Below are 20,654 nucleotides of genomic sequence, written 5' to 3' on the forward strand. Positions count from 1 at the left end.
TTCTGACAAGAGCATTTGACAAATATATTCTGCCAAGTGTGCCCCAAATTTCACCTTATTATAAACGATCAATGTTTGGACACACAAGTTTAGCCCAAATAAGGAAACTTTAACTTATAAATATAATGTGTTGTGTTTTCTACTGTTGTACAACAATTTGTACCTTACTAGTGTTTACTGAACCAGGTTTGATTGGATTGTTTATTTTCATTATTTAATAAAATGTGAAAATATTTGTTCTGATCTTATGTGTCATTACACTTTTATGTGCAGTTATTAATCCATAATACCTATAAATAATAATTTTAGTACAACATTGTAAGTTAAATGTAATGAATCAATGTTATTCTCTACATTCTTTTAACACTTAATGGAAATCAAAATTATATTTTGTCTAATTATCGGAAAAGGGAGTTACAAGACTTGGCCCATGGAAGGGCAATCAAACCGATAGCTGGCTTGTATATAGGTGTTTTTTCATTCCCTTATAGGTCCCTTCAGCATTAAGCCAAGGGGTTAACTGGAGTTTCACCCACTATTTGGCCCACCTGGTAATACATAAGAGTTACTGTAAACACTTGTATCCAACATTATAGCAATTATTAAGGAATATGGAAAGAACATAAACATGTGTTTGTCACTTATTTGCATATCCCCTTTTTACTATTTCACATTGGGGAGAGTTGAAAAGGGGGAGTGTCCTAAAGTCAAAAGAACTGAACTTACAGCCAGCACTTAACATCAAATAAAAATAACTTAGGGCAATACAATAACTGTATTTTTAACAAGTAGAAAATGACACCATACACATGATTTATTTGTTCTTTGTATATTTCCATAACAATCCATCACAGTCCATTTTTTCATACAAGACATCATCAGAAAGGATCACTGGTTAAGTCACCAGATCAGTAACACACTGAGGAATGCACACAGTGTCCAGACCTAGTCCTCACATCTACTGAAGGCTGGACAACAGGGGACAGTTAAGTGGCAGATCTAGTTTCAGAAACGTTGCCCCCTGGTGTTGAGGTTTGAGGGATTGTCTGGGACCCTAGTTGTTTGAGTTGAAGCTGGATTCACAGAGCAATCCCAAGGTAAATATAAGGTAGCCTGGGAGAAACTATAGAGGTCCAGGGCCAGGTATTGGTGGTGTCAGTTCTAAAGGTGAAGGTGGAGCCTTTTCAGCTGACCAGGCAGGGTGATAAAGTTTCAGGGGTTGTAGTGTATGACTCAGCTCTTAGTTCTCGCTGGTCCACCAGTTTATAGTTTGTTTTTTGTTTTTTTTTGGATGTCATTAGTGCATGAATCAATGCATCAAAGCATACTGAGAGGGCCATTCCACTTGACGGCAGCTTTTGTTTGGCAAGGGCTGGAAGGTCAACCATACCAAATCACCAAGCTCATAGGCTGACAATCGTGGAAGTGGTTTTGTTAAGCCCCTGCTTCTTCAGTGATATGTTCAACTGAGTTAAAAAGGGTGCCCAGATTTTGTATAACAGAACTGCCATATTCACGTGGGGTTATTCGAGTGGCATTTGTGACTTCTGGAGCATCTCTAAACAGGAGATCTGCAGGCAAATGAGCTTCCCTTTCATGGACCAGGAAGAAAGCAGTGTGTTTGGTGAGGGAACACAGTTCTTTGACAAGATCTGAGTCGAACTGATGGCCTTGGTCAGTGTGCAAACTCTGAGGCACACTGTGGTGGCTGATGTAATCTTGAAACCAACATTTAGCCACGGCCAAACGTTTGGACACAGCTTCTTATTCAATGTATTTTCTTTATTTTCATGACTGTTTACATTGTAGATTCTCACTGGAAGCATCAAAACTTTGAGTGAGCATGTAGAGTGATGTACTTAACAAAAACGATAAAATAACTGAAAACATGTTTGTATTCTAGTTTCTTTAAAATAGCCACCCTTTGCTCTGATTACTGATTTGCATACTCTTGGCATTCTCAAGAGGTAGTCACCTGAAATGGTTTTCCAACAGTTTTGAAGGAGTTCCTAGAGGTGTTAAGTGCTTGTTGGCCCCTTTGCCTTCACTCTGTGGTCCAGCTCACCCCAAACCATCTTGATTAGGTTCAGGTCCGGTGATTGTGGAGGCCAGGTCATCTGCCGCAGCACTCTATCACACTCCTTCTTGGTCAAATAGACCTTACACAGCCTGGAGGTGGATTTGGGGTCATTGTCCTGTTGAAAAGTAAATGATTGTCCAACTAAACGCAAACCGAATGGGATGGCATGTGGCTGCAGGATGATGTGGTAGCCATGCTGGCTCAGTGTGTCTTCAATTTTGAATAAAATCCTCAACAGAGTCACCAGCGAAACACGTCGCCACCATCACACCTCCTTCACCATGCTTCACAGTGGAAACCAGACATGTGGAAACCAGACATGTGGAAACCAGACATGTGGAAACCAGACATGTGGAAACCAGACATGTGGAATCCATCCGTTCACCTTCTCTGCACCTCAAAGACACGGCAGTTGGAACCAAAGATCTCAAACTTGGACTCATCAGACCAAAGTAAAGATTTCCACTTGTCTAATGTCCATTCCTTGTATTTCTTGGCCCAAACAAATCTCTTCTGCTTGTTGCCTCTCCTTAGCAGTGGTTTCCTAGCAGATATTTGACATGAAGCCCTGATTCAAGCAGTCCCCTCTTAACAGTTGTTCTAATGATGGGTCTGCTGCTAGAACTCTGTGTGGCATTCATCTGGTCTCTGATCTGAGCTTCTGTTAACTTGCATTTTCTGAGGCTGGTGACTCAGATGAACTTATCCTCAGAAGCAAAGGTGACTATTGGTCTTTTTTCCTGGGTAGCTTAATGGTTTTTCCGGCTCCAATTAGGGACATGGTTAAAGTTTTTGCAATTTCCCAGACTGACTGACCTTCGTCTCTTGAAGTAATGATTTTTCTTTAGTTAGCTGATAGGTTCTTGCTGTAATATGAATTTTAAGAGTTGTCCAATAGGGCTGTCGGCTGTGTATTAACTTGACTTCTGCACAACACAACTGACGGTCCCAACCCCATTGATAAAGCAAGGCCATGTCCACATGTAGCCAGGTATCTGGGAAACCGCATATATTTTTATACATTTCTGTTGTCCACATGAAAACACAGCTTTACCACACTAAAATAATGGTTTTTTGAAAACTCCGGCCAAAGTGAAGGTTTTTCAAAAACTCCTGGTTCATGGTTTTGTGTGGACGCCGGTAAACTGAGTTTTCGGTTCTTAAACTTCACAGCTGAACGACAGGGACTCATTCTGATTGGCTGGCATGGGTTTTATGTCTGGAAAACACTACCCATTATGTGTTTGGCACGCTTCGAGCCGCACTCATTGGCTGATCTACCCGCTGCGTGTGGACAAAAGTTTTTAAAAACAAATGAGGGGGGGGTATTTGTTTTTGAAAATATCCCGATACCTGTGGACATGGCCCAAGAAATTCCACTAACCATGATAAAGCACACCTGTGAAGTGAAAACCATTTTGAGTGACTACCTCTTGAAGCTCATCGAGAGAACGCCAAGAGTGCGCAAAGCAGTAATCAGAGCAAAGGGTGGCTATTTTGAAGAAAATAGAACTTAACATGTTTTCAGTTGTTTCACCTTTTTTTTGTTAAGTACATCACTCTACATGTTCACTCATAGTTTTGATGGCTTCAGTGAGAATCTACAATGTATATAGTCATGAAAATAAAGAATATACATTGAATGAGAAGCTGTGTCCAAACTTTTGGCCTGTACACACACACACACACACACACACACACTCACACATGCACACACACACACACACACACACATACATATATAGGTGTGTGTGTGTATATATACACACACACACACACACACTGCAATTCTTAAATCCAGATAAAGTTTTTAGCATAACTGGCCTGAGGAAGTCAGTAGCAGTGAAAATGTCATTAATAAAGCATGCTTCATTGCCTAATTTTTCCACAGCATGCTAAAAATAAACTGGACAGAAAAGTTTTTTGGTAATTGGAGTGAAGGGGCCTCTACTGCTAACACCATATGTGCCAATCACTTGTTTGCAGTGTTTTTCCACCGTCACTCCACAGGGTGTTATTTTGTGCTATGAGCTGCTGGTGTCGACTTCTTTTGTAAAGTGCTTCACAGGTGTTATAAATATTAGCATGAAGACATCCCTTGTTTAGAAAAGGTGGGATGATACTTGAGATAAGATAGGTTGTTCAGGGTCTGAAAGAAAATGTCAGGCTAGTGAAACGTTTGTTTCTTAAGTTTTATCTCGCTTTACAGAACACTAAAACAAGGCTGTGAAGTTACACTTGACATTGTTCAGGTAACAGGCTGTTGAAATCATTTATGATTTTTTTCTTAATTGTTTACCCCCAAAAATGCCCTCTGTATAAATTTTAAAGATGCTTGTTTGATGTGAGTTGGGTTATTTACCGACTTAAATGTCTGTTTGTGTGTGCTCTAAGTTCAGAACAGTTGTACCCATGTCTTGCCTTGCCTGGGTTTTGGCTCTGTGGCCCCCGTCAGCCCTCAGCCTGCTGCTTTTGGGTGTGTTAGGTGCACAGCCGGGGCTGGAGGTGGTTCAGGCAACAATGTGCTCCCACTGGGGTGGACAAAATACAAAGAGTCTGTTACAGGACGGAGATGTGATCATCGGAGGACTCTTTAATTTGTACTATAAGCCTTCAGCTATGGACCAAGGATTCACAACAAAACCACAATACCGACCTTGCACTGGGTAAAACTCTGTGTGCAGATTCATTTAACGTTGATCATTTTATGATTGAACATGGAAAATGTTATTTCTTTAATTAATGATTTAATTGTACAATTAATATAATTTAATTCTAGAAAATGCGAAAGGTATGGTGTGTATTACTAACTGTAAACTGCCAGGTGAGTTTAATCATGTCACAGATTTCATTTTCATTTGTGTATTTGATTGATCTTATGTCAAAATTTGTAACCTAAACACTTTTGTGTTTGTTGCACCTAAATTTGGTTAGTAATTTGTGTACTTTGACCTTTAATTTATTGACTGATGTAATAACATTTAATATTCAATTTCCCTTTCTCCCATGGTCCCAGTTTGGAACTAGAGCCATTGAAGTACTCCTATGCAATGGTGTTTGCTGTGGAGGAGATCAACCGTAACAAAACCCTGCTTCCAGGACTGAAGCTGGGTTACCGCATCCTTGATACCTGTGCTTTATATCCCTGGGATCTGCAGAGTGCAATGTCACTTGTTGGGGGAGATGCACAGAGCTGCAACTTGACAACCTTTCCTTTCACCTTTTATGAACAATCTGCAGGGAGACCAGGTACTTGATATCACTCAGCATGGCATTAAAATTTGATATCACAGAAAAGCAATGTCTTAGTGTGCAGAGGGGTTGGTAATCATATGTCCATATCTACAGGCAGTGGCTGGCATGTTCCTGTGCTCATTGCTGCTGCCTCATCTACGACAGGCATAATAATGTCCAGCACCCTGGGGCCACTGTCTGTGCCAATCGTGAGTTGAGTTACTTCAGAAATAAAACTCTGCTGTTGTTTTTACATTATTCTATTCTATTCCAGCAAAAAATGTGTAAAAAAATAATAATTTTCCTCTCTTTCTTTCAGATCAGTTACTTGGCGAGCTGTCCCTGTCTTAGTGACAGGTTGAAATACTCAAATTTCTTCAGAACCATACCCAGTGATACCTATCAAGCTTGGGCCCTGGCACAGCTGGCCTTACGCTTCAACTGGACTTGGATTGGAGCAGTGGTGGAGAATAATGACTATGGTCATCTGGCCATACAGGTGTATGTTTTTGTTGAAGCACTTAGATGACCTAAAAAATAACACAAATATCCAGTTAAAAGATTGATTGCATAAAATAGATATTTTTACAAATGATGTTATGGATTTCTAAATTCTAGGTATTTCAAAGAGAGATTCAGGGAAAAGGACTGTGTTTGGAGTTCATTGAAACCCTTAAGGCAGAAACTATTGTGGCTGATGCAAAACGTTCAGCACTCACAATTCAAGCTTCAACTGCGAGGGTGATTCTGATCATTTGCTGGTACACTCAAATGAAGAACCTGCTTCTGGAACTAGCCAGGAGAAACGTGAGCAGCTGCAGAGATTGTAAATGAAGTGGTCTACTGTCAAAGAAAGAGGTGTTTTCTAAAACCAAAATGCTTTACACAGGTGACTGACAGACAGTTTCTGGCCAGTGAAGCCTGGAGTACCAGTGACGATCTTCTGCAAGATGAAACCATTTCACAAGTAGCAGGTGGTGTTCTTGGTGTGGCCATTCGAAGTTCAGCCATACCTGGGTTTGAAAATTATCTGAGGAGGTTGCACCCAACTCATCGTCCTCATGATGCTTTTTTAGGAGAGTTCTGGCAGAAGCAGTTTGGATGCAATCCTCTCTCTACAATTCACTTTTCAACCAACCAGCCATCAAATGTTTCTACTCCTTCATTCAGCAAGTCTCTCCTGAAAAGTGCTTTGCCTCCCTGTAGTGGAACAGAGTCCCTGAAGAATGTGCAGAATCACTTTACTGACACTTCTAGGTTAAGGGTAGAGTACAATGTCTACCTTGCTGTTTATGCAGCTGCCCATGCGCTCCACAGTCTCCTGTACTGTGGTAGAGATAATACCAACAAGTGCACCTCCTCTATACACATCAAGCCCAAAGAGGTAAACTATGTTATTTGCAAAATTATTTTTGATTTTCCAATGCATTTAAAGTACACAGAATGAACAGCATTGACACTTTCTGATATTTTCAGCTGTTGCAGAATTTAAAACAAGTGAATGTCACTACACCACATGGGGAAAGATTTTCCTTCCAAGGTGCTGACATCCCAGCAAAGTACGACATTGTCAACTGGCAGAAAACTCCTGAGGGGTCACTGAAACTTGTCCTGGTTGGTGGTGTGGATGAGTTCAACCTCCATCTCAATGAGTCAGCAATTCAGTGGAGTACAGGATCCAGTCAGGTCCTCAAGCAAAAGAATCAAAAAATACAACATTTATTTTTGAAATTAGTGAATTGATGTGGGTTAAGCTTTGTCATTTTGGGTTTAGGTTCCTGAGTCAGTGTGCAGTGAGAGCTGCCCTCCAGGTACCAGAAAGGCCAACCGGAAAGGAGAGCCTCTCTGCTGTTTTGATTGTATCCCATGCACTGATGGAGAGTTTAGTAATACAACTGGTTCGTGCATCTGTGTGAAACAACATAACAGAAGCTAATTTTGCAACTCCATTCACTGGCTCCATTTACTCGAAAGCTTGTTTTTCATTTCCCCAGGCTCTCTTCATTGTGAGCAATGTCCATCAGAGTTCTGGTCCAATGCTGAAAGAACGGCCTGCATCCCTCGACAGCTGGACTTCCTTTCCTTTAATGAAACTTTGGGCATAACTCTGACTACAGCAGCTGTCTCTGGTGTGGTAGTGACAACAGCTGTATTTGTGGTGTTTCTGTACTACCGTCACACACCTATGGTAAGAATCTCATAGCACAGTAAGACACAAGTAATAAAAACATGCACATGAACTGTTACCCTTATTTATCTCCAGGTACGAGCCAACAATTCCGAGCTGAGCTTCCTGCTTCTTGTGTCTCTGAAGCTCTGCTTCTTGTGCTCACTGGTGTTCATTGGTCGTCCATCAGTCTGGTCCTGTCGCTTCCAGCAGGCAGCTTTTGGGATCAGCTTTGTACTTTGTGTTTCCTGTCTCTTGGTCAAAACTCTTGTGGTTTTGGCAGTTTTCCGCTCAGCTCGGCCTGGAGCTGAAGGTTTGATGAAGTGGTTTGGTCCGGGTAAGCAGAGAGGAAGTGTCCTCCTCTTTACCTGTATACAGGTGGGTAAGATGCGTTCCATTAATCATGTTTACCTAGTCTTATGATAAATAACAGCAGTTGAATATGTTCTCTATGTATGCAGGTCATTATCTGTGCCACATGGTTGTCCCTCAGCCCACCAGAACCTAGCCGTGATCTGGGTTTCCAGGGGTCAAAGGTCATTCTTAAGTGTGCCATGGCCTCTGTGGTGGGCTTCTCTCTGGTTCTTGGCTATATTGGCCTGCTGGCCTGCACCTGCCTCCTCTTGGCTTTTCTTGCTCGTAAACTTCCTGACAACTTCAATGAGGCCAAACTGATCACCTTCAGCATGCTGATTTTCTGTGCTGTCTGGGTGGCTTTTGTTCCTGCCTATGTCAGCTCACCTGGGAAGTATGTTGTGGCTGTGGAAGTCTTTGCAATCCTGGCCTCCAGCTATGGCTTACTGCTGTGCATGTTTGCCCCCAAATGTTTTATTATTCTTTTGAGGCCTGAGATGAACACAAAGAAACACCTGATGGCAAGATAGTAGGGATAGTTCTGACAAGAGCATTTGACATGTTAAATTATGCTAGGTGTGCCCCCAAATTTCACCTAATTATAAACTATCACTGTTATGACACAGAAATATGATTTTAGTACAAATGTAGGAAACATAAACATATGGATACATTATACAGAAGGTTTTACTGTTGCACAAACATTTGCACCTTATTAGTGTTTACTAAACCAGAATCAACTTGATTGTTTATTTTCAATATCTAATAAAAAATGGGAATATTTGTTCTGATCTCATATGTCTTTATTTCTATGTGCAACCTGTAATGGAGGAAGGTTTAAAGGACTGTATTTGCGGTTCGTGGGATGGGCATTCACTGTGGTACATCGGTCAGAATGTAGGAGGCAGGACCCTTGATGCATTTACTTGTCTTTATTTTCCTTTCTGAAGGTGCAACATCTCAAAGGACTCTTGTATCTGAGTTATTTGTAGTTATGTGATTAGTTGCATGGACGCACATAAACCCAAAAGAGTCCACACTGACTTAAACACAGGAACAGGCACAAGTCCAAACAGCGATGCTCACTGCAGCTACGAAGCAACTCCAACACTGCTCGTCGGCCGTGACATTACAGTCTGTCATGGGGTGTGGCTTATGATCCAGGGCCTTTTCTACACAACCATTTATCTCTTATATTAATTTAATCATCAATAATTTAAGCATATCATTGTAAAATGAAATGCTGTTTCTATAATGTATTGGATGGATGTTATTCTCTATATCCCTTTATCAAACCATGGCCACCAAAATACCATCCTGTCTGCTTATAAGAAAAAGGAGTTACATGATTTGGCACAGAGGAGGGCAAGAAAACAAGTCAGCTGGCATGTACACCCACCAGCCCCTTTATTAGGCACACCTGTCCAACCCAATGCATTTAGGCACATAGGCATGGTGAGGACGATCTGCTTGAGTTCAAACCGAGCATCAGAATGGGGAAGAAGGGTAAATTAAGTGACTTTGAACGTGGCACTGAAATGGCACTCAAATGGCCTCCACAGTCACCAGATCTCAGTCCAATAGAGCGCCTTTGGGATGTGGAGGAACAGGAGGTTCTCATCATGGATGTTCAGCTGACAAATCTGCAGCAACTGCGTGATGCTATAATGTCAATATGGACCAAACTCTCTGAAGAATCTTTCCAGTGCCTTGTTGAATCTGTGCCACAAAGAATTAAGGCAGTTCTGAGGGCAAAAGGGAGTCCAACCCGGTGCTAGCAAGGTGTGCCTAATAAAGTGGCCGGTGAGTGTATATAGGCAATGTATTTTTTCCATTGCCCCACAGGACACCCCCACCATAAAAACCAGGGGTTTCCTTGACCCAAAGCTGGCAGCTTCTTGTCTTTTTTTTTCATGATCATTTTCATTAACCACATATAAAAACCCAAATATCCAATCGTACATCAGACGTGATGTTCTTAAAGAGTTTGAATAATGAAAACAATCGTGAAAGAAGCACAGATACCTTGACTGTCTTAACTTCAAAACAACACTAAAACACTGAGTACAAACTTTTTGACCAATGCTGCAGTCAGTCACCAAGGGGAGCAGTTTTTGTGGCAAACTCACTTTGAGCCTAGCAAGATGACGCCCATTTTTCTTTATAGTCTATGGTCTGTATCACTAGGGTCTGTGATGTGTTTGCTAAACACATCCTGATAAGATGCAAGCAAGCTGTGTAGGTCAGACTTCTCTGAAATGGTCATATCTCCACACTTTACATGATATGGCAGTTTAGTTGTTTGTGTGGCAGACTGGATAGGACAGGAGCTATTTTACAAACGCTAAATCGTGAATGACCTCATTGTTAAATACCATGGTAAACTGTCCAAACTATATACCCGAAGAAAGAACCACATGACTTTGTTTAGAGTTTATAATGAGTACATTCATTTTCAGCTGTGGAAAGTGTGTGTGCAGTTGCAGTTCCCCCCACGTCCAGACAGCCACTTAAGCTGCTAGGGATGCTTACATTGGCAGGAGAAGAAATCGGAGCAACTTTGCAGATCAACTCACAGTGTGGGGAACAGTGATGTTCTCTGTTATTTGTGCTGTGTAACTAGTGGGTGCTAGCATGCTTTTCTAAGCAGGGGCAAAACTTTATCACCAACATAGCACAGTCCTTTCCCCATGTTCAAAATCACATCACGAGGAGTTCAAAAGTCACAACCCTGTATGAGGCCTTGGCTAACGTTTCTAGTGACTTGTACTTTGTAACTCAATGTCTCAGACCTGAGTTTAGGATAGGGCCTATTTGCACAAGGTATCCAAACTTCTACCAGCCACTGCTTCTGAGATGATGACCCTCTTCTTGATAGGTCTTTAAAGACCTAGCTGAAATTGACATTTGGATCTCCTCACTACTACATGAAGTGGTGGCACCTGAGTCAAGCATGTTGGGTATGTCACTACCCTCAACAATTACATTTATGAAGGAGGTGAAATCTGTTCTTGGAGCAGGTTCTGTGTTAATGGTTTATTTTGCTTTAGTTGCACCACCTCTAAATGTCAGAGATGCACCTCTGTTGTCTGTCCACATTGACACAACATCATCAGCTAGTAGGGATGTTTGATATAGAATAGAACTTTATTTGTCATTGCAACAAGTGCAAAAAAAAAAAAAAAAAAAAAAAAAAAAAAAAAAAAAAAAATATATATATATATATATATATATATATATATATATATATATATATATATATATATATATATATATATATATATATATATATATATATATACAGTAGCAAAGAAAAGGTCACAAATAAAGCATGCTTCTTCACTCAAAATTTTCCATAGCACCCTAAAAATAAACTGGATTGAAAAGTTTTTGGGTAATTGGAGTGAGAGTGCATTTTTGATGTCTGGAGACCTTTTCCCCTGCTGCTAACATCATATTTGCCAATCACTTGGGGGCAGTGTTTTTTTACTGACACTGTGACACTTGTGTGCTGCAAGCTGCTGGTGTCTACTTCCTTTGTAAAGTGCTTTACAGGTGTTATTAATATTAGCTTGAAGACATCCCTTGTTCAGAAAAGGAGGGGAGATACTTGAGATAAGGTACCGTGTTCAGAGTTGAAAAGGAGCTTTAAGACTAGTAACACATCTGTTTCTAAAGTTGTATCTCTCTTTACAGGAAACTGAAACAAGGTTGTAAAGTTACACTTGACGTTTAATTTAATTAGCTGGGCCTGTTTAAATGACTTATAACATTTTTCTCATTTTTTAACCCCCAAAATGTGCTCCTTATAAATTTCACTAATGCAGGTTTGAGGTGAGTTGGGTTATTTACTGACTTAAATAACTGCACTTCCTGTTTTTGTATGTTCTTGTATTCAAGACGCTTTAATGTGTATGTATCTCTTTGTCTGTGTGTGTGTGTGTGTGTGTGTGTGTGTGTGTGTGTGTGTCTGTGGTCTCTAAGTTCAGAGCAGTTGTACCCATGTCTTACTTTGCCTGGGTTTTGGCTCTGTGGCCCCCGTCAGCCCTCAGCCTGCTGCTTTTGGGTGTGTTAGGTGCACAGCCGGGGCTGGAGGTGGTTCAGGCAACAATGTGCTCTCACTGGGGTGGACAAAATACAAAGAGTCTATCACAGGACGGAGATGTGATCATTGGAGGACTCTTTAATTTGTACTATAAGCCTTCAGCCATGGATCAAGGATTCACAACAAAACCCCGATACAAACCTTGCACTGGGTAAAACTCTGTGTGCAGATTCATTTAGTGTTTGTAATTTTTTGATTGAACACGGAAAATATTGTCTATCTAATAAATGTGATTTAATTAAATAATATATACAATTTAATTCTAGAAAACCCCAAAAGGTACAGTGTGTAATCCTAACTGTTTACTGCCAAGTGAGTTTTATCATGTCACAGATTTTATTTTCATTTGGATCAACATGTTTTTATTTACTTTTATTACAAAAGATGTAACTTGTACACATTTGTGTTTGTTGCACAGAATTTTGGACATTATCTTGTGTCTTATAATCTTTAATTTATAGACTGATAATTTAACATTATATTTTCAATTTCCTTTTCTCCTATGACCCAAGTTTGGAACTAGAGCCGTTGAAGTACTCCTATGCAATGGTGTTTGCTGTGGAGGAGATCAATCGTAACAAAACCCTGCTTCCAGGACTGAAGCTTGGTTACCGCGTCCTTGATACCTGCTCTTTATACCCCTGGGCTCTGCAGAGTGCAATGTCACTTGTTGGGGGAGATGCACAGAGCTGCAACTTAACAGCCTTTCCTTTCACCTTTTATGAACAATCTGCAGGGAGACCAGGTACTTGATATCACTCAGCATGGTGTTAACATTTGAAATCACAAAAAAACAATGTCTTAGTGTGCAGAGGGGTTGGTAATCGTATGTCTATATCTACAGGCAGTGGTTGGCATGTTCCTGTGCTTATTGCTGCTTCCTCATCGACTACAGGCATAATAATGTCCAACACCCTTGGGCCACTGTCTGTGCCAATCGTGAGTTTAGTTATCTCGGAAATAAAACTCTCTGATATTGTTTCTTGGTGATATTATTCCAGCCAAAATAGGGTGAAAAATCTTTTTCCTCTCTTTCTTTCAGATCAGCTACTTGGCGAGCTGTCCCTGTCTCAGTGACAGGTTGAAATACCCAAATTTCTTCAGAATCATACCCAGTGATACCTATCAAGCTTGGGCCCTGGCACAGCTGGCCTTACGCTTCAACTGGACTTGGATTGGAGCAGTGGTGTCAAACAACGATTATGGCCACATGGCCATACAGGTGTATGTTTTTGTTGAAGCCATGGCATGACCTTAAACAATATCTAGTTAAAAAATGGAATAGTACTGCATATTTCGACAAATGATGGTTCTATTTTCAAATTCTAAATCTGGTCATACAGGTGTATGTTTTTATTGAAGCAATACCTGAAACACTCATATATCAAGTTTAAAACAGTGTTTGTGTATATCTTTACTAATTATGTGTTGGATTTCTAAATTCTAGGTATTTCAAAGAGAGATTCAGGGAAAAGGACTGTGTTTGGAGTTCATTGAAACCCTTAAGGCAGAAACTATTGTGGCTGATGCAAAACGTTCAGCACTCACAATTCAAGCTTCAACTGCGAGGGTGATTCTGATCATTTGCTGGTACACTGAAGTGAAGAAACTGCTTCTGGAACTAGCCAGGAGAAACGTGAGCACCTGCAAAGATAATCAATGAAGTGGTTTACTTTCAAAGAAAGAGGTGTTTTCTAAAACCAAAATGCTTTACACAGGTGACTGACAGACAGTTTCTGGCCAGTGAAGCCTGGAGTACCAGTGACGATCTTCTGCAAGATGAAACCATTTCACAAGTAGCAGGTGGTGTTCTTGGTGTGGCCATTCGAAGTTCAGCCATACCTGGGTTTGAAAATTATCTGAGGAGGTTGCACCCAACTCATCGTCCTCATGATGCTTTTTTAGGAGAGTTCTGGCAGAAGCAGTTTGGATGCAATCCTCTCACTACAATTCACTTGTCAACCGACCAGCCATCAAATGTTTCTACTCCTTCATTCAGCAAGTCTCTCCTGAAAAGTGCTTTGCCTCCCTGTAGTGGAACAGAGTCCCTGAAGAATGTGCAGAATCACTTTACTGACACTTCTAGGTTAAGGGTAGAGTACAATGTCTACCTTGCTGTTTATGCAGCTGCCCATGCGCTCCACAGTCTCCTGTACTGTGGTAGAGATAATACCAACAAGTGCACCTCCTCTATACACATCAAGCCCAAAGAGGTAAACTATGTTAACTGCAAAATTATTTTTGCTTTTCCCAATGCATTTAAAGTACACAGAATGAACAGCATTGACACTTTCTTTAACTTTGATATTTTCAGCTGTTACAGCATTTAAAACAAGTGAATGTCACCACACCACATGGGGAAAGATTTTCCTTCCAAGGTGCTGACATCCCAGCAAAGTATGACCTTGTCAACTGGCAGAAAACTCCTGAGGGGTCACTGAAACTTGTCCTGGTTGGTGGTGTGGATGAGTTCAACCTCCATCTCAATGAGTCAGCAATTCAGTGGAGTACAGGATCCAGTCAGGTCCTCAGGCAAAAGAACCAAAAAATACAACACTTACTTCTGAAATTATTGAATTGATGTGGGTTAAGCTTTGTCATTTTGGGTTTAGGTTCCTGAGTCAGTGTGCAGTGAGAGCTGCCCTCCAGGTACCAGAAAGGCCAACCGGAAAGGAGAGCCTCTCTGCTGTTTTGATTGTATCCCATGCACTGATGGAGAGTTTAGTAATACAACTGGTTCGTGCATCTGTGTGAAACAACATAACAGAAGCTAATTTTGCAACTCCATTCACTGGCTCCATTTACTCAAAAGCTTGTTTTTCATTTCCTCAGGCTCTCTTCATTGTGAGCAATGTCCATCAGAGTTCTGGTCCAATGCTGAAAGAACGGCCTGCATCCCTCGACAGCTGGACTTCCTTTCCTTTAATGAAACTTTGGGCATAACTCTGACTACAGCAGCTGTCTCTGGTGCTGCAGTGACATCAGCTGTATTTGTGGTGTTTCTGTACTACCGTCACACACCTATGGTAAGAATCTCATAGCACAGTAAGACACAAGTAATAAAAACATGCACATGAACTGTTACCCTTATTTATCTCCAGGTACGAGCCAACAATTCCGAGCTGAGCTTCCTGCTTCTTGTGTCTCTGAAGCTCTGCTTCTTGTGCTCACTGGTGTTCATTGGTCGTCCATCAGTCTGGTCCTGTCGCTTCCAGCAGGCAGCTTTTGGGATCAGCTTTGTACTTTGTGTTTCCTGTCTCTTGGTCAAAACTCTTGTGGTTTTGGCAGTTTTCCGCTCAGCTCGGCCTGGTGCTGAAGGTTTGATGAAGTGGTTTGGTCCGAATAAGCAGAGAGGAAGTGTCCTCCTCTTTACCTGTATACAGGTGGGTAAGATGCATTCTCTTAATTTTGTGTGCTCAACATAGTTATACATAACAGCAGTTGAATATACACTCTTTTTATGCAGGTCATTATCTGTGCCACGTGGTTGTTCCTCAGCCCACCAGAACCTAGTCGTGATCTGGGTTTCCAGGGGTCAAAGGTCATTCTTAAGTGTGCCATGGCCTCTGTTGTGGGCTTCTCTCTGGTTCTTGGCTATATTGGCCTGCTGGCCTGCACCTGCCTCCTCTTGGCTTTTCTTGCTCGTAAACTTCCTGACAACTTCAATGAGGCCAAACTGATCACCTTCAGCATGCTGATTTTCTGTGCTGTCTGGGTGGCTTTTGTTCCCGCTTATGTCAGCTCTTCTGGGAAGTATGTTGTGGCTGTGGAAGTCTTTGCAATCCTGGCCTCCAGCTATGGCTTACTGCTGTGCATGTTTGCCCCCAAATGTTTTATTATTCTTTTGAGGCCTGAGATGAACACAAAGAAACACCTGATGGCAAGATAGTGGGGATAGTTCTGACAAGAGCATTAGACATGTTAAATTTGCCAAGTATGCCTCCAATTTTCACCTTATTATATACTATCACTGTTATGACACAGAAATGTGACTTTAGTACAAATGTAGGAAACTTTAATATATACATACAATAAAGTGTGTAATTTCTGTTTTACTGTTGTACAACAATTTGCACCCTATTATAACTTACTAAACTAGACTTGAGTTGATAGTTTATTTTCAATATTTAATAAAATGTGAGAATATTTGTTCTGATGATGTGTGTCTTCACTTTTGGCTGACAAATTCAAGTGACTTTAGAAGAGTGAAAGGTGTTCCATATAAAACTCTAAATAAGTTAAACTATTAAAAAGTCAATAAAGTCAGAGGATTCCGGGAGTGTCCCCCTGAGGCAAAATCTAGCTATTCTAACATTAAAATGAATCTTTTTGGAGCATTTTGAGATATGATTATGATAAATGAAGAACTTTCTAAAACTTATTAGGACAGTGGAATAAGAGGCTTCCTTTGTTTTTGACCTTAAGCAGCCTAAAGCAGTAACAACACAGACAGACCCTCAAACAAGTTAATTAAGTTAGAGTATAAAAACCTAGGACTTCAGTCTGGAGGAACAAAGCTTATGTAGCTACTTAGAAAAACATTTTCCTTTTCCAGAATATTAACTTTATGTGTATTCAAAATTGTGATTTTTGTGTCCATTTTTTAATGTTTTGGCTTATTTTATTCACTTTTAATGAACTAAACTTTAAGGTTATTTCAACCTTTCTCTGAATACACAGAAAGAATATTGTGAAGCTTTAATCAAAGAATACATATATGGAAAATATAGACTTTTCTCACTGTTTAATTAATGGATCAGCACCTGTAAGTGACAGAAAGAAATGTTATTCAAATGAGGGGGTGGTCCTAAGTGTGTCTTGGGTTGAACTGTTTGCCTATTGGTTGACCGACCTGTGAGTGCAGAAATCGTCGACATATGTCTGCCAACAGGCAAACATACCTGGAGAGTTTGGAGTTAGTTGATTCTCTGCAGACCTCTAAACTCACTTTGATCAAGATGGCTTGTTAATAAAGCTTTTGGATTCAAGCTGATTGAACTCTGCATCTTCTTCCTCAATAGTCTCAGATCAGGAATTAGAAAATTTGGCTATGAAGTGTTTAGTCAGAGGAGTTCTGGGCCCACCCAGACCAGGCCAGCAGGGGGCCTTGGGGCACTGGAATAAAGCTACAACAAAAGCTACATAGCAAAGACATCCCCCACAAATCCCTGTTTATCTATGTAAGCATATTGTTACACTCTTCAATGACCCCCACCTCGTTTATATGCATTAACTGGGGAAAAAAAAAAATTAAGACTGGCAAATTTTTCCTGCAATGATATTTTTCAATGATTAGAATAAACACTGAATTTTGTAAATTAAGCCTGTGCTCCTGATTGATTATATTGCTAAATATGAGGATACAAGTAAATACTCATTAATGACACTTCATTTATTCATCAGTGAGGGGGTGCTGGTAACATGGACATCCATATTTTGCTTCAGCTGTCTGTACTTCCAGACAACCACTAGATGGAAGTATTACACTAGTCAATAATTCTCTGATGTGCCTCTAGACAGTGTTATTTACTTGGTTGTTTTACATATCTGTCTTTAACTACCTGGGACAGGTGTGCAACATTTCACACATTCAGGTATGCAGTAACTATTATTTACAGTACCCTTTGCAGCTCCATCCAAACAAAGAGTTTTATCATTCACAAGCCCTTTAGACAGAGCACATCCAGTATGTTGTGACTGAATATTGCTGAGTTACAGCTGAAAACAATCCCTTGTCAATGTTTCTCATTTAAAATGAATGTATTAAACTGTTCTAGATGCTCCCACAGTAATCTTGTCTAATTAGTGTGACTAATACTCAAACCAAGATGGAAGCACAAAAGCACCATGCATTTTACTAAATGCATCAAACAAAAGGCTGAACATTGACCAGGGCCTCAAAACACTAATGGTTGGAGGGGGAGGGGGTCCATAATCAAAACTACTTGCAGTGGTATATTTCATCAGTTATTGTGAAAATTAAAAAGATAAAGTATAATGGGTCGACTTCATATAAAACCATGAACACAGAAAATGTTTGAATTGTTTTTCTTGATTCTTTATGCCACATGACCCCTGAGGTGACTGAACCAGGATGACAACCATTTTAGTGAAGGCAGAATAATTTAGGAAACAGCAATATCTGCATGTAAATAGTCTATTTTTTCCAGTGAGCAGCTAAATGAAGTATCCTAAGACTTTATTGTTTATTTTTTGTCTGTTTGTGGATTGGCCCAAGAAATTGAAGCGCACCTGTTGTAAAAGACAAGTGAAATTGCTCATAGCACAGTTGCACAAAGACTACAGACAAAACACATCACATCATTACTTTAAGGACTCTTCATTTAAATATTTAAGACCCTCTTTGTTACAGTTACTTCTATTTTTCAACTTAGTTGCATTAGTGTTCATGTTTTAAAAAATGACTGTGCATCAGCTATGGCTTGCAAAAACATGACAAACAACAGCAAACAGCACCACACCCTCCCTTTCACCTCCATGTCACCTCTCAGTCATTGTATAATAGGGTGTAATTGTGAAATAGATAATGATGAAGGAGAGGAGTTGAACACCTGTGGCTTAGCTGTGCCTCCCCATTATCAACCTTTGTTTAATTTGACTTAACTGAGTCCTCTGAGATGTAATATCAGTGTGGCTTTTACTCTATGTGGTGGCCACCAGCTATGCGAGTCTTATGTATAGCTGAACTTGTAAATGTATGGAATGTCGTGTTTACAGGATAAAAAGTTTATTCTTTCCAAAGCAGATCAGATGACGTTTTTTTTTAGTTTTACTAAAAGTGCCTTTTATTTTTGACTTAATTGCTCAATTTTGACAAAACAGTCAGTTCTGGTGAATATAGGTATATAAAGGAAGCTAGTATGTGTGGAGGTTTTTAGGGGATAAGTCTAGACCATTAATTTACTCAGCACTCGCCCAATCTGTACAAGAGAAGCTTCCATCAATGGATAAACTTTAATCCTCTGAAAAGATCTGTTCAAACCTGTCAGCTATCAAACAGGCTGGATGAGAGGTGTTGGGCCTAGTTTCTAAGGTTGAGCAGTTTCCTTGAAGGGCACAGTTGATGGTTACTGGAAAAGACCACGGCCTCTTTCTATATGGAGAGATGCCATGTCTAGTTCCGGCAGTCCCAGGTGCAGGGTTAGACCATGCATATTTGCTTAGGCTGTTTTAATTACCATCTGCTGTATTAGCGCCAGATGTTTGAAAGAAACTCCAGCTGGCCCAATATGCCTAACTTTGCTCTCTTGGGATTTTGGTCTGATTTGGAAGCCAGCAGTGTGGTTGTGTGACCTTATTAATTACCTTATGTAAGGTTTATGCAACTTCCTGCTGCAGACAGCCACCTGTTTCATTATGGGATGTTAGGGTGATGCTGGAGGTCTTGCAGCAGTAGGTGTTTGAGCAGAAATAAGTAATGCTTAGGCTTTGATATTTTCAAACCATTTTGTCTGGTAAAAGAATTTAAGAGCTTCATTTTACCTCGGTGCATGAGCAGTGCTGCTGTTTTTCTTTCCAAAAATAAAGTGTTAACACTCAAAGCTCTTACTGTAGATGTTATATTAAGCCACTTATTGAAGACTCCTTTGAAAACAAGGTGATAGATTTTGAGGGGCCCAGGTGCTATACCAACCTATCTGCAGTCCTAAATTATCGCCAATTTAAAACATTTGGTACAACAAGAGATGCAGTCAGAGAGCCCTAACAGTTAGGTGCCTGAAATACTTTTTCAGGCTTGGATGGGACAAAATGTCACTTTTTCAAAACCCCAATTACTAAACCCATCAGTTTGTTATAACAGAAGTGATGAAACACAATGGATTACTTACCCTGTCCCAACCGTTTTTAGACATCCTGCTGGTATGAAACTTAAAAAGTGATTTTTTATTTATTTTTTATTTTTTTTTATTTTTTAGTTTGGGCTTTAACAACGTTGTATTGACACTTTTTCTCAATTAACCATAGAGTTTAGAAGATTTTAAAAACATCAATTCCTGTCTTTGTTATTGACCTGACATTTTTGGAATTGAGGTTGTAGAAAATGTCCACAGTGTAACTGTTAAAAGCCTTCATAAGACATTCAGAGTTGTATTCACTCCCATTTTTCTAGGTTAGGGTCTTTCTCAGAAAAATCCAACACACATTTCCTTTAACTAGTCTAAAGAATTCATTCAAAAGGGCCCACACATACCCTCTTTTATTTATCAATAAGTCACCATGGTTTCATTCAATAAAATACAATCCCAGTTTCATCTGGTTATTTGTGATTACTGCCTTTTTTGTAGATATTCTACAATTTGTTATTTGTTATTTATATATTTTGTTTGCCCCACACCTTTGAGAACGTGACCCTTTGCAGTACCCTCCTGTTTACAGTTGTTCCACCCTGAGCTTTACGGCTGTTATAAATATCCAGAACAACTTCCATTTAGTCCAAAGCGGGAGGAGGGTATGCTACACTTGAGATGTCTCCTCAGTTGTATTTCCATGTGTTTTGAATCACCTTTAGCAGTTGATGATGTATGGCTCAAAAGATGACTCTCTCCTGTTTTATTAAGAGGGATTTAATCTGAGTTTACTTTTTTTCTATTCCAGGAGCTTTGGACTCTGTGTTACAACTCTCATCTCTATATGTTTTTGTTCTTTAACTAAGTACTCTGTACATTTTTGCAGTGTCTACAACAGCTGCATCC

The 20,654-nt window shown here is 40.1% G+C and overlaps 2 protein-coding genes across 2 annotated transcripts; both read left to right on the plus strand.

The window, feature by feature from the left end:
* The first annotated feature begins 4,492 nt into the window (after positions 1-4,492).
* LOC141797863 (extracellular calcium-sensing receptor-like) lies at positions 4,493-8,365 on the plus strand. The gene is made up of 11 exons (XM_074679550.1): positions 4,493-4,746; positions 5,097-5,329; positions 5,429-5,523; positions 5,634-5,813; positions 5,933-6,121; positions 6,204-6,698; positions 6,791-7,000; positions 7,089-7,212; positions 7,309-7,502; positions 7,578-7,859; positions 7,943-8,365. Exons 1-11 carry the CDS (start codon positions 4,493-4,495, stop codon positions 8,363-8,365), a joined length of 2,679 nt encoding a protein of 892 aa, XP_074535651.1.
* Positions 8,366-11,837: 3,472 nt separating this feature from the next.
* LOC141797529 (extracellular calcium-sensing receptor-like) lies at positions 11,838-15,829 on the plus strand. Its single transcript, XM_074678986.1, has 12 exons — positions 11,838-12,091; positions 12,453-12,644; positions 12,795-12,879; positions 12,983-13,162; positions 13,388-13,576; positions 13,659-13,897; positions 13,940-14,153; positions 14,255-14,464; positions 14,553-14,676; positions 14,773-14,966; positions 15,042-15,323; positions 15,407-15,829. The coding sequence occupies exons 1-12, from the start codon at positions 11,838-11,840 to the stop codon at positions 15,827-15,829; spliced, it is 2,586 nt and encodes an 861-aa protein (XP_074535087.1).
* Positions 15,830-20,654: the final 4,825 nt, after the last annotated feature.

The sequence above is a fragment of the Halichoeres trimaculatus genome, unplaced genomic scaffold (assembly GCF_033239565.1).
Source record: "Halichoeres trimaculatus isolate MK-OKI-2021-1 unplaced genomic scaffold, fHalTri1.1 fHalTri1_scaffold_9, whole genome shotgun sequence".
NCBI lineage: Eukaryota > Metazoa > Chordata > Actinopteri > Labriformes > Labridae > Halichoeres > Halichoeres trimaculatus.